At 48.1% G+C, this 13,549-nt stretch overlaps 2 protein-coding genes and 1 long non-coding RNA gene across 3 annotated transcripts; 2 read left to right on the top strand and 1 right to left on the bottom strand.

Annotated features, from left to right (window-relative positions):
* Positions 1-2,575: 2,575 nt before the first annotated feature.
* Positions 2,576-5,881, bottom strand: LOC136527596 (zinc finger BED domain-containing protein RICESLEEPER 2-like). Its single transcript, XM_066520379.1, has 2 exons — positions 5,198-5,881; positions 2,576-5,050 (listed from the first exon to the last, which is right to left on the bottom strand). Exon 2 carries the CDS (start codon positions 4,971-4,973, stop codon positions 2,763-2,765), a length of 2,211 nt encoding a protein of 736 aa, XP_066376476.1. The 5' UTR covers positions 4,974-5,050; positions 5,198-5,881; the 3' UTR covers positions 2,576-2,762.
* A 116-nt stretch (positions 5,882-5,997) lies between these two features.
* LOC136525345 (uncharacterized) lies at positions 5,998-7,967 on the top strand. The gene is made up of 4 exons (XR_010776498.1): positions 5,998-6,126; positions 7,153-7,274; positions 7,346-7,463; positions 7,887-7,967. It is a non-coding gene; the product is annotated as an uncharacterized lncRNA (long non-coding RNA).
* A 2,684-nt stretch (positions 7,968-10,651) lies between these two features.
* LOC136526860 (serine/threonine-protein kinase RIPK-like) lies at positions 10,652-13,243 on the top strand. Its single transcript, XM_066519431.1, has 4 exons — positions 10,652-11,270; positions 11,365-11,500; positions 11,596-11,732; positions 12,314-13,243. Exons 1-4 carry the CDS (start codon positions 10,890-10,892, stop codon positions 13,004-13,006), a joined length of 1,347 nt encoding a protein of 448 aa, XP_066375528.1. The 5' UTR covers positions 10,652-10,889; the 3' UTR covers positions 13,007-13,243.
* Positions 13,244-13,549: the final 306 nt, after the last annotated feature.

Raw genomic sequence — 13,549 nt, forward strand, 5'->3', positions numbered from 1 at the left:
TCTGTTTCTCTTCTCCGGCTTCTACCAGAATCCGGTGAACCAAATATATATCAGGCTGAAGCTGCCTCTCCTTCCCGACCCTTCTCCTTCTCGACACTTCTCTCCCCTCCACGCTCTCTCTCTCCGTCTTCCTCCCGGTACGGCCAGGGCGACGCTCGCCGGCGCGAGCGGGGCGCGGTTGCGGCTCCCCTCCTCCCCCCTCCCTGGCGCGCCTCTCCTGCTCCCTCCCCCCCCCCCTCTCTCAGCGGCGCGGGAGGGCCCCGGCGCGGCAGCTCCGACGGCCCTGGCGAGGGCGGCCCTAGCACGGAGGGCCGCGGTCCGCGGCAGCGCCGGCGGATCCAGCGAGGTTGGCCCCTAACGTGGAGGCCCTAGCGTGGTCTGGAGTCTGCTCTTCATCTTGAGGTCGCTTGTCCTGCTCAGTCTCCTCTTCCGAATTCCTACGTGGTCAACCAGTATGCTAAAAATTATCAATTCTTATGCATTGACTAAACTAATTGCAGGTGTGTGGGTGCTTTGTAATAGGTTAGCACAGTCATCAGCATGCTTTGGTGAGCTTGTTTGTAATGTGAGTGCTTCTGCGACTGGGTTGATAGAGTTGGAAATTCAGTGGACCAAGCAGCTGGACCAAGGTACACACATCTGCAGGTGGAATTCCTAAATCCTTACTACTTTGCCAGAATTATTACTGCCTTTATTTGCCATATGACTGCAGCAGGAAAGGTGTGTGCAGACCAAGGATGGTCTATTTTATCACCATGCTGCCAAAAGGTAATAATACTCTGTTTAGTTGGGAATGTATTACTGCTTGTTACTGCTCCTATATGGACCGATATGGCTTTCTCTGTTTATATGTTGCCATGGTTCAATGTATGTGTTAAATTTACAAAGGATAGAAGAATATATTGTGATGTGGCTTCATAGTACAGAGTGCAGTTCACATCACTGAATAAAGTCAAAATGTTATCTAATGCGAAAATATGCTCTCTGATTAAACCATCCAAAACACTGCGTTAAGTAATCCGAATGCTGACTAAACACTTACCAATCCAATGATAAGAAAGAAAACAGAAGTGGCACTCTGACAAAACAGAAGTGACGTCCGATCTCCCCCACCGACGGCCCAGATTGTTTCCGCCGGATTCTTTTGAAGTGCCTTCTGCCCGGATATACTGTTGGAAGCGGCTAGCTTCACCTCTTCTCTGTTTCTCTTCTCCGGCTTCTACCAGAATCCGGTGAACCAAATATATATCAGGCTGAAGCTGCCTCTCCTTCCCGACCCTTCTCCTTCTCGACACTTCTCTCCCCTCCACGCTCTCTCTCTCCGTCTTCCTCCCGGTACGGCCAGGGCGACGCTCGCCGGCGCGAGCGGGGCGCGGTTGCGGCTCCCCTCCTCCCCCCTCCCTGGCGCGCCTCTCCTGCTCCCTCCCCCCCCCTCTCTCAGCGGCGCGGGAGGGCCCCGGCGCGGCAGCTCCGACGGCCCTGGCGAGGGCGGCCCTAGCACGGAGGGCCGCGGTCACGGCAGCGCCGGCGGATCCAGCGAGGTTGGCCCCTAACGTGGAGGCCCTAGCGTGGTCTGGAGTCTGCTCTTCATCTTGAGGTCGCTTGTCCTGCTCAGTCTCCTCTTCCGAATTCCTACGTGGTCAACCAGTATGCTAAAAATTATCAATTCTTATGCATTGACTAAACTAATTGCAGGTGTGTGGGTGCTTTGTAATAGGTTAGCACAGTCATCAGCATGCTTTGGTGAGCTTGTTTGTAATGTGAGTGCTTCTGCGACTGGGTTGACAGAGTTGGAAATTCAGTGGACCAAGCAGCTGGACCAAGGTACACACATCTGCAGGTGGAATTCCTAAATCCTTACTACTTTGCCAGAATTATTACTGCCTTTATTTGCCATATGACTGCAGCAGGAAAGGTGTGTGCAGACCAAGGATGGTCTATTTTATCACCATGCTGCCAAAAGGTAATAATACTCTGTTTAGTTGGGAATGTATTACTGCTTGTTACTGCTCCTATATGGACCGATATGGCTTTCTCTGTTTATATGTTGCCATGGTTCAATGTATGTGTTAAATTTACAAAGGATAGAAGAATATATTGTGATGTGGCTTCATAGTACAGAGTCAAAGTTGAGCAACGGGCCGGCCCGGCACGGCCCGGCCCGGGCCCGGGCTAGGCACGGCCCGTAAGGGCACGGGCCTGATTGGCACGGCGTGCCGCCGGGCCGTGCCCCAATGGGACACCGTGTTTGCTTGCAGGCCCAGGCACGGTCCGTGGGCCGATTTACAGGCCGTGCCAGCCCGTTCAGCACGGGGCCCATTAAGACATCAGGCCAGCCCGTGGCCCGCTGTTTAAAAAACACCTTTTTCAAATTCATTTCAACAGATCTACAGTTCAGGACATGTATCAAATTCATTTTCACAATTGACAAGTTCACAAATCACAAAAACATTTCAGAATTCACATTTCATACTTGATATCATAGCTATAGCTCACAAGTCACAAGTTCACATAATCACATTTCATCAGTTCACAATAGAGCAAATGGAAGCCAAATATGTTTAAACTTGAGCTGTTCGTGCAATGCCGCCTCATTAAAAACCTTTGTAGGTAAAACTCACACCTCGTGAGATAAAACCCTACAAAGGAAAAGAGTACGGCCAGCTCATTATTGAATGGTTCAATTGTTCAAAGTTATTACAAACCAAGTGTCTCAAATGTCTTCTCTCACTCAGACTCAATGCCTCACTCTCACTAACTGCCTAAGTGGTTATTCCACTAGCACCAGAGTCATGATCTAGAAACTGATTCTTGAAGTAGTCTTCATACTCCTCATCCTCCACTGTATGCTGTCCCTTCTCTTCACCAAGCTCCCAGTCCTTCACGCAGATCAACATCTCCACAGTGTCTGGTCCCAATCGACGTCGGCGCTCCTCAATGATCCTGCCAGTAAGACTAAAGCAAGACTCCGAAGAAGTTGTTGAAACAGGGACAGACATAATATCTTTAGCCATTGTACAGAGAACTGGGAAGGTTAGTTTATGCTCATGCCACCAATTCAGGACATCAAAATCATCATCATAGGCCACAACATTGTCACTGTCAAGGTAAACAGTGAGCTCAGAGAGACCAGGAGGCACAGCAGATGATCCAGCAGTACTTGAAGGACCAGAAGAAACTGATCCTCCAAATATTTTGCCCCATGCCTGCTTCCTCTTACCTGTCAATCCAGATGGATGGGTGGTCCTAGCTGGCCTAGCTGCACCAAACTTAGATTCATACTTGTCATACAGTTTATGCAACTCAAATTTGACCTCAGCAAGATAATCAATGTAACTCATATTGTTACTCTGAGCAAGCAAGTCAAGCACATTCTGCAAACCTCTCATCTTAGCCCTTGGGTCCAGAACAAAAGCAAATGCATATAACAGTGGCACATGTTTCCAGTATTTAAGAAATTTAGCCTTCATTGGAGCAACAACATTACATAGATTAGAATCATGTTCATAGTCATGCAGGTGGCTAGCAATCTCAAGTATGTGATGCAGTACCAAAGGACTAGTAGGGTAATAAACACCAGACAGAGCAACAGTTGAATCATAGAACAATTCAAGAAACTGCAACACCTTTTCAGCAATGTACCAGTGCTGTTCAACCAACAGAGGATAGCCAAACTGAAGATTAATGAACACAGAAAATACAGTTCTATATGGCATTAAATGTTTAAGCATAAGATAGGTTGAGTTCCATCTAACATCCATATCCAAACAAAACTTACGAGGACGCATCCCCTTAGCTTGGCAGTATTCCTTGAATTGAGCAATGCGCTGATTAGATGAATTTAGGAAGTTAATTGCAGTTCTAAAAATCTCTATGCAAGGTTTAAGCCTTTTCAAACCAGATTTAACAATCAAGTTAATTATATGGCAAGCACATCGCTGATGCACAACATGATACACCTTTTTAGTATGATCAGAAGGATCAACATCATAGCCCAGGTAACCATCAAGCAAAGGGGTCAAAGCAAGCATAGCAGTTGTATTAGAAGATGCATTATCAAGACTAACAGAGAAAACTTTGTCAAGCAGGCCCCAATCTCTAAGCACACCAGAGATACATTCAGCAATGTTAATGCCATTATGACTCACTTCAATCAGTTTAAAACCAATAACAGATTTCTTAAGTTCCCAATCAGAAGTAATGTAGTGAGCAACAACAGCAATATAATCTTCCTTAGCATTACCAGACCAGATATCAGATGTCAAACAAACAGAAGACACACCAGGCATAACAGCAGCTTTAAGGTGCAACATTTTTTCATTGTATAGCTTAGACAGATCTCTAGCTGTGCTAAATCTAGTGACCCTCTTATATCTAGGATTGTGAGCACGCTGAATGTAATCATCCCAAGCATCATTATCAGCAATAGACAAAGGCAGATCCAATCTAGCAATCAAACGAATCAGCTCATGCCTAGCAACATCAGGCTTATACTCCCAGTTTCTATAAGATCCATCAGGGTTTAAAGCAAGCCTACTTTGAACAGCATTAGCCCTATCAACTTTCTTTTTACAGGATATTAGATGTCTTTTTAAGTGACCAGTGCCATTAGCAGATTTACCAGACAAACGATGACGACAAAGCTTGCAAATAGCAGAAACAACCTGCTCACCATCCACTACCTCTTTGACTTCCTCGAAGTCAGCCCACACAGGGGAGCGCCGCTTACCAGTACCAGTGGTGGACGAAGCGAGTGAAGCTGCATCACTAGGGGCCGCCGCCGACGCACCAGCAGCAGCACTAGCCGCCGGCGCACCACCATCAGCACCATCATCTCGGTTGGTCGGAGGAGCACTCCTACCGAACAAGAGATGAGCAGCATCGCCCATGTCGTCTTCGTCGTCGGGGATCTGGCCCAACGACCTGAGCTCGTCATTGATGGTTGGACCATCGTCGTCACCAGAGCCGGCCATGGCTACCGCACAGCCTCTTCTTCAGCTCTCGGCACCGTTCCTCAACGGATCTAGCGGCACCAGCTAACGCCGGTGACCTGCAATGCAAAAAGAAAACAGAGAGTCAGAGAGAGAGAGAGAGAGAGAGAGAGCAGAGAGGTTAGAATAGATCAAGATTCAAGGCTACGGGCTAGATCTAGGGTTAGAGTGGAGGTGGAGGGCTGGAGGCGTGGAGATCAGCTTACCTGCATGGAGCCGGAGCCCGGCGCCGGAGAGACGGAGAAGAAGACGAGCGGCAGCGGCACCACTCCCCGACAGACGGTGACAAACAAGTTGCACGGTGGTGAAGACCTTGCCGGTCAGAGAGAGAGAGGGAGGGAGAAGGAAGAAGACAGTACGAGAGCTCAGGATACGGCCGGAGACTAGGAAGATGACGAGAAAGGAGAGCAAGATCCGGCGGTGGAGACGGCTCAGAAGGGAGAGCTCCAAGATCTCCAAGATCCGGCGGTGGAGACCTTGTCGGAGTGCAGGACGAGCGGCGAGCGGTGGATCTTGGAGTCCTTGCCGGCGTCGAGCGGCGAGCGGTGGGCGGCGGCGCAAGGCGGGACGAGCAGGCGAGGTGGGGTGGGATCTAGGGTTTCGCGGTGGGGAACGGTTGCGGCGGCCGGGGGAGGGAAATGAGGCGCGGCCGCGCGGGGGGACGGCCGGCTGGCTTATATAGCCCCCCGGCTTACCGGGCCCTACCGGGCCAACCCTAGAAAAACGGGCCGGGCCGTGCCGCACGGCGTGCCTTGTTGACAGCCCAAGCACGGCCTGCAGCGGGCACCGGGCCGGCACGAGGCACGGTCGCGTACGGGCCGGGCCGTTTTCGGACCGGGCCATGCAACCGTGCTTCGGACCGGGCCGAAAGCACGCGGGCTGCATGCTAATCTTTATACAGAGTGCAGTTCACATCACTGAATAAAGTCAAAATGTTATCTAATGCGAAAATATGCTCTCTGATTAAACCATCCAAAACACTGCGTTAAGTAATCCGAATGCTGACTAAACACTTACCAATCCAATGATAAGAAAGAAAACAGAAGTGGCACTCTGACAAATCTATCTAATACTATGCAGGAGTTACGACTTCTAACATTATGTCACACATTTCAGGAAGGCCAAGAAACTACAGGTACCATGAAACTTTGATTACATTGCCATCCAATATTCAATTCGCACTCAAGTGCTAATTTGTCCCATTATAAGATGCTGCATCAACATAAATTGCATACCAGATTCTACAAACCAAAAGCCAGGGAGAGAGCTGGAAAAAGTTTCCTGTGCCAACATCCCAGTGAGACTACATCCTGCATACCTCCATGAATTTCTTTTATTGGGTGTCCTATTTCTTAATTATTGTGGCCCAGCTCTACTACGTACTTACGTAGGCCTACATGAGTAATTTTTCTTACACACTAATATATCCTATAAAAAAGAAACAGTAAATGCTTCGAGATGGCTGCAGTACTATATTCAGCATCACAGATGCTCCACCTACAAAGGAGTCTAGAATAATTTAGCTATCACATTTTGTTTGCATCACAGGCTGTTTCAATTTCTCAAAGGACAAATATGAACAAATATTTACGACTGGGAGTACCAAATCGAGTTGGTGTAACCTAAAAATGAAACCTCATTTTTTTCTTTGTTGGTTTGATTTTTTCGTCAGCTCAATTCCTTTGGGTTGTATTGCAGGAAGCTACAACCACTTCAGAAACTTGCAATCAATTTATCTATTTGATTTTCTGATCCATAATTTCTTAAGTCAACCAAACAGTTCACTAAAAATGTGCAAGCTGTCTCTTCTCTATGCACTCTACAAATGATGCGGATTTCATCTTCAAATTAGTAATAGTGCTCTAATGTTGATGACAAAAAAAGGCAGAATAAAGATATATGAACATGAATGCGGCTTCCTATTTTTCCAAGTCCCTATCTATTTTGCAGTTGAACATAGTGCCTAATGGCTTCATGTGCATCATAGGTCCTCAGTTTTAAGCCTGGACAGTCCCAGCTACACAGATGCTAGACCAATATAAATGCATGCAATATTTATCTGTGCAATATCTATCTGTTATTTCCTATTAGTGTATCATTGCTTATGTTCCATATTTCCCGTATGGTAATCACTGACATATTATTTATAAATGATTCCAAGGATGTCATCTGATCTTCTAATCCTGGGGTCGGAGGAGAAAACCACCATGGCTGTCAGTGAAGGCCTCAAGCCGCTTGCTGGTTATCTTCTACAGCTCATAAAAGCCAACTTCATCGCCTCTGGTAATTGTGATTTGCGCAGCTTATTAGACAGCCTCTGAGTTTATTTTTTTTAAACATAGAAACAATTTCAGGTTTATATCTAAAATCTCAAAAAAAAGGTTTAACGGGATGGAATTTAGGGGTGCATCCTGCAACTTAGGTTCCCTGTTTTTTTTTATTGTGCCAATATGGTGACTACGACAAATGCAGGTAGCCCTTCTTTTGAACAATTCCATTTCCAGCCTTATTTGAATATACCATGCCTTTATTTCTCTTCCATACCTGTTTGTTCATTGTAGGATGGTCGGACGTAATATATGTATGGGACAATGGACTGTCTTCTTTTTCACAGCTGTGTTCGTTAATGCTTTGATTTTTAGCTATGAAGTTGTGATATCTCAGATTGCCAACTGCCCATCGATTTTGGCAACAAAAAACTGATATATGAGGTCCTTATTTTGACGACGTTGCCATGCGCCCCTCTCCCATAGCAGCATCGTGCCCTACCTCGTTGTTATCTGCGTGTCCTAGATGGAGGAACACCAATGATGCGAAGTTCCCTACCTCGCATGGGTGACTGCAATCAGAGCTTATTTTGTCTCTAATGTTCCTTGTCATCTTGTTGCTCTCCAGGTATCCCAACAGGCAATTTGTTGATGGAGATGACTATTGAAACGAGGGTCAGTCCGCTACGATGAATTTCTCTGAGGTTTGGTTTTGCTGCCCCTTTGTCCTTTCGTGTCGCAGGTGTAGAGATAAAAAGCATCCTCGATGTTTGTTCAATCCGATTTAGCCAAGTAACAAACCACTCAAATGTTGGAAATTATAAGGAGGATGCTTATTTTGTCCCAAATTTTGTACTGCAACTTCGACCAACCAACTTGGTTTCCATATCAGTTTTGCCTTGCTAATATTGTGGAGTTCATGGAAGGGATAACTTTTCATGCTACCAGCTGGCAAATAATTTTAATTGGGGATTATCTTTAGTTTTTTTATTACTGTTATGCATCTATTGTCTAGTGAAGGTCTTTGTCTTATTTGTCAAATCTTTGAAGTAATCTATCCTTCAAGTTGAAATATATTAATGCAACCTTCTTTCTCTTTCAGATGTGATCTGGTGATTTCTAGGTTCCTCGTTTGTAACCACTACTGGACCAAGATAACCCGGGTTTTATTAAGCAGCATCGGTGACTCCGTTCTGCTTGCTTTCCTCCCCATTGCATGTAACCTTCGGTCATCTCAAGACCTTGTCTTCCTCAAAAGCAACCTGCAGTAATCCCATTGTCTTTGGTCTAATACAGTTACCGTTGTTAACCTTCCTTAATTAGATTATGAGTGCTATTTCAGATAAAGTTGTGTGGTGCATATTTCACCTTCAATGAAATAGTTGTACAGCTAGGAAAGGCTAAAAGAGATTTAGCAAGTTCCTTTTTTTAATAATTGTCATTTTGGATTGAAACTTGATCGTTTTTCCATATGCACAATAGTAGAACATTTAACTCTGCAAGGTTAGATAGGTCTAATATTTGTTAATTCATCAATGCAAAATATCCATGCATGCTGGGCACAGCAATGTGCATGAAAAAGTTTACATAGCTTACCTTAAGTATTACATCTTGACCGCAGCGGTGCGCTGGGCTGCATCTCGTTGCCGGTGGTGCATGAGTTACTTATTCTTTCTAATCTTGCTGGTATATTTTCCCAATCCCAAGCCATTTTAGTACATGGTGAAGGTTATATTTATTACAGTAAGATAACTGTGCTGCGAGAATCTGAAAAAGGACGCTGCACACAAATGCAGTATCCTCATGCCATTGCTTTTTCATGTATTACTTTGATTTCAAACTCGCCCGCAATGAATGTAGAGCCTGAATACTTTAGGTGTTCATTCTATGTGCTGCTTTTCTCTTTGCGGAAGGAGATACATGGTTACAAAAACTGTTTCGGTGCAAGCCTTGACTGTCTCATGGTTCAGCGGGATATCTGAAGGATCTGTAATGACTTTCTGTGTCTCAGTATCATTGTGTCGCTAAGATTCATTTTTGATACTGACAGGAATTTGCACTCTCTCAGAAGTACCACAAGGAACTCCTCCGGTTGAAACAAAACGACTACACAAAAGCGCATGAACTTCTCGAGCATGTTTACATAGACCAACAAATATCAAACACTGATGCCTCTGGTGAGTACACTCACATTCGATTTTCTTGCCTTTGGAGGATCATTTGATGCTCGTTTCGTCTTAGTTCAACAGCTCAATACAAAGCTTTATTCCCAGTTGTTTCTCGAGTAGTTCATTCTGTGAACAGAGACTTGATTTGGGGATATCTTTGCATCCATTATTCTGTTTTTTTTTCTGGTTTCTCTACTCCAGTGACTCCATGTACAATAGCTGTATAATTATGCTCCAGTCAACTCCTATATTATTTCGCATTATCCAATGCTTTGCAATGTCCAAGTTACCGTCCTAATTCCTCAAATTTGAACCTGTGCGCGCGATGGCGCGCGCCCCTACACTAGTTTTAAAACAATGGGCTGCGCCAGGCCTGCTGGGAGTTGGAACGCAACCATACAAAAAGATCGCCTAGCTAGCACGTAAAACCGCCCTACTATCCATATAAAACCGAGAAAATTAAACAAATACTAGCACTCTAGCAGCACACATCACTCTAACATAAACAGTCTAACTGCTGCCCTACCGATAAGAACGGGGCCGGTTTCGTCCACCAGTTGTTGGCGCGTCCCCGTCGGCCACGGCTAGGCAGGCTGCGTCGATCGATACACGTCGATGCGCACATCAGCGATCACCAACGCCATAGGATAATCATTTTCAAAAAAAAAAAAAAAACACAACCACGTGTTTTATGCAGTTTCAATACATAATTTTTTTGCACCATAGGATTAAGGTCCAACAGCTTCCACCTTTCTTCTACCTCCAGCCTCCCGCCTCCAGCCTCCACAGATCACATATCACAAATTTTTTTTTCTATGAAAAGACAAATCACAAATCCGCCGCCGCCACCACCACCACCACTGCCATGGCTGGCGCGGGCGCGAGCGTGGGGAGGCACGCCGGGCGCGGGCACCGGGGCGAGCTCGCCGGTCACCCTCGTCAGCGCCGGTGGTTACAGGTGAGAAAGAGAGAGATAAAAAAATTTAATGTTTTTTTTTCTAAAACACATGTGTATTGTATAACATTTCTCGAATAAAAACGATACGTTTCACGGAGCTTTCACCCGCTAACTAACCGACCCCAGCCCCGGCCGGCATCACCAATGATTCAAGCACTCACTCCAGCTAATTCCATCACCTGCCGAATTAGAGTAGCGATAATTAAATCTCCCGGTCCCGGGCTACTACCCCCAGAAAAAGTAAAAAAAGGCGACGCTTCCCCAACCTTCACCCACCTCGAAGCCACGCCCACACGAACAAAGCCGCTGCCTACTCGCCTTTATATACCCTGCCACCGCGCCGTGCCTCCGTGTTCTCTACCTCGCCACTTCGCCAGCGACCGACACCTTCTCTAGCTCCAAGGCTCTCTTCGCCGGCGAGCGTCGTGCTCCTTGGTCCGTGCGGCGAAGCGACGAGGACGTACGAGACGAGATCGACGCGGGCGGTTTCGATTTGCACATCGTCATGGGGCTGAGGAAGCGCCTGCTGGGGTGCTTCGGGGCCGGCGGCGGCGAGCAGGAGCAGGGGCATGAGACCGCGGCGGCGGCGGGCAGGCGCCGCGGCGGGAAGCCGACGCTGCGGCGGCTGAGCACGGCGAACCTGCGGTCGCTGTCGCTGCAGGACCTGTCGCGGAAGCTGGAGACCACCAAGCTGCACGCCTTCACGCTGGACGAGCTCAAGGCCGCCACCAAGAACTTCTCCACCACCAACTTCCTCGGCGAGGGCGGGTTCGGCCCCGTCTACAAGGGCTTCGTCGACGGACGCCTCCGCCCGGGGCTCCAGCCGCAGCACGTCGCCGTCAAGTACCTCGACAGCGACGGCGTCCAGGGACACCGCGAGTGGCTGGTACGTTCTTCCCATCTGAATCAACCACTGCTACTTGCGTGCTGATAAATCTGAATCGAGTCCTGATCTGGTTGCGCTGTCTTGTCCTGATCAGGCGGAGGTGGTGTACCTCGGGATGCTGAGCCATCCTCATCTGGTCAAGTTGGTGGGCTTCTGCAACCAGGACGACCACCGGATGCTGGTGTACGAGTACATGCCCAGGCAAAGCCTCGAGAACCATCTTTTCAAGAGTAAGCACTACTGCTGCTAACACACTAGTTCTTAATTTGGGTGCCTCTGATCGATTAGTTGACTAACAGCTCCTGTTACATGTGCCTGGCTGCAGATCTCCTTGCGTCGCTGCCATGGTCGACGCGGCTCAAGATCGCCGTCGGCGCGGCCAAGGGGCTGGCGTTCCTGCACGAGGCCGAGACGCCCGTCATCTACCGCGACTTCAAGGCCTCCAATATTCTTCTCGACTCGGTAAGCCTCACCAAGTCCAATCTCTCTCTTTTTCCCTCAGCATCAATCAACAGCTAGCTTACAGCACATTTCCACAAAAGAACGCCAACCCGACGACCTCTTTACTGACGAGCGAGCAATTTTAGGACGGTAAAGAATTGCCCCATTGGGTGCTTAGTCGTTGTCATGCACGTTGCAGATTCTTTCTTCAAGCGAACTGTATTTTTCTTCGCTCTTTATAAAATGTTTCTTACCTACACGCCAACCATCGCACGTTGTCAACCGTTCCGTGTCAAACCCTTCTTTTTTAAGGATTCAACACTCGTGCTCAAATCTGATTTGCTTTGCAACTACCGACAAATTAGTAGCAAAAGCCTCTGGTTTTATTCTAGGTGCCGGCCGTTAGGGATAACCTAGCAGCTGGAGCATTATAATATCGTGGTTAGTTTGGATTTTGGATCCTGATGCTTTGTAGCAGTTGCAAAACGCAACAAACAGTGATGTCTTCATCCCAACCACTACAAACGCACAGTACTTTTCCTCAAACAACTGCTGCCGAATTTTGAATCGTGTCTGACCTCAAGTTTGAAATTCATTTTCAGGACTACACGGCGAAGCTGTCCGATTTTGGGCTGGCGAAGGAGGGTCCGCAGGGGGACGAGACGCACGTGACGACGCGCGTGATGGGCACGCACGGGTACGCGGCGCCGGAGTACATCCTGACGGGCCACCTGACGGCGAAGAGCGACGTGTACAGCTTCGGCGTGGTGCTCCTGGAGCTGCTCACGGGCAGGCGCTCCGTCGACAAGCGCCGGGGCCGGCGCGAGCAGAACCTCGTGGACTGGGCGCGCCCTTACCTCCGCCGCGCCGACAGGCTGCACCGCTTCATGGACCCCAGCCTGGAGATGCAGTACTCGGCGCGCGCCGCGGAGAAGGCCGCCAAGGTCGCGCACCAGTGCCTGCAGAGCGTGCCCAAGGCCAGGCCCAGCATGCGCGACGTCGTCGACGCGCTCGAGCCGCTGCTGGCGCTCGACGACGACGTGCCCATGGGCCCCTTCGTCTTCACGGTCGGAGGCGCCGCCGCTGAGGCGGAGGCCAAGCCGGCGCAGGCCGTCGAAGCCTGCGCGGACGGTGTCACTGTCACCAACGACGACGACCAGGTGGAGGCGGAGGCGGGCAGCCGGCAGGGCAAGAGGCATGTCATGTCGGCCGTGCACGCGGAGAGCCCGCTGCGGAGCCGGTACGCCAGCGCCGTGAAGAGACCAGAGAGCCCGCCGACCCTGAGCAGGGCATGAGTGTATTGCGAATTTACAAGTGTACATAGCTAGCTGACAGATTGTTCATCAATTCTTGTGTTCATCTGTTTTTCTTTTTGTGATGCTATTAATTCGTTCTCTCAAGAATTTGAAGGAGAGAGGTTTTTGTTTCAGTTTTTTGTTGTGTTAATATACTGCCGAGAATACCTCAAGTTGTGAGGTGTTTGTATATCGAAAGTTGGAGGCAACATGTATTGCAAAAGATGTTCAAAGTAACATTAACATCGTTTATCTCTTAATTTCTGTGTGTACGAATGCGTTAAGATCATGATTGGAGGATGGTAGGTAAGGAGCCACAAAGACTTTCGCTTTGCCCTAGGAATGAGGTGGTCCAAGGACACGTGTGACCGAGCACGAGAGCACTAACCTGTATTTCGTCGACCAACTACTACCACCAGATGAAACATGAAAGCGGCAAAGTCTTATTTCGTCGACATCCAGGACGGAGGGATTAATAGTTTAGCACAACAAGCATCTTGTTATATAGTTTGTGAAGAAAAATTTGCAATTTTTGAAAACTAA

This window comes from Miscanthus floridulus, chromosome 19, assembly GCF_019320115.1.
Source record: "Miscanthus floridulus cultivar M001 chromosome 19, ASM1932011v1, whole genome shotgun sequence".
Taxonomy (NCBI): Eukaryota; Viridiplantae; Streptophyta; class Magnoliopsida; order Poales; family Poaceae; genus Miscanthus; species Miscanthus floridulus.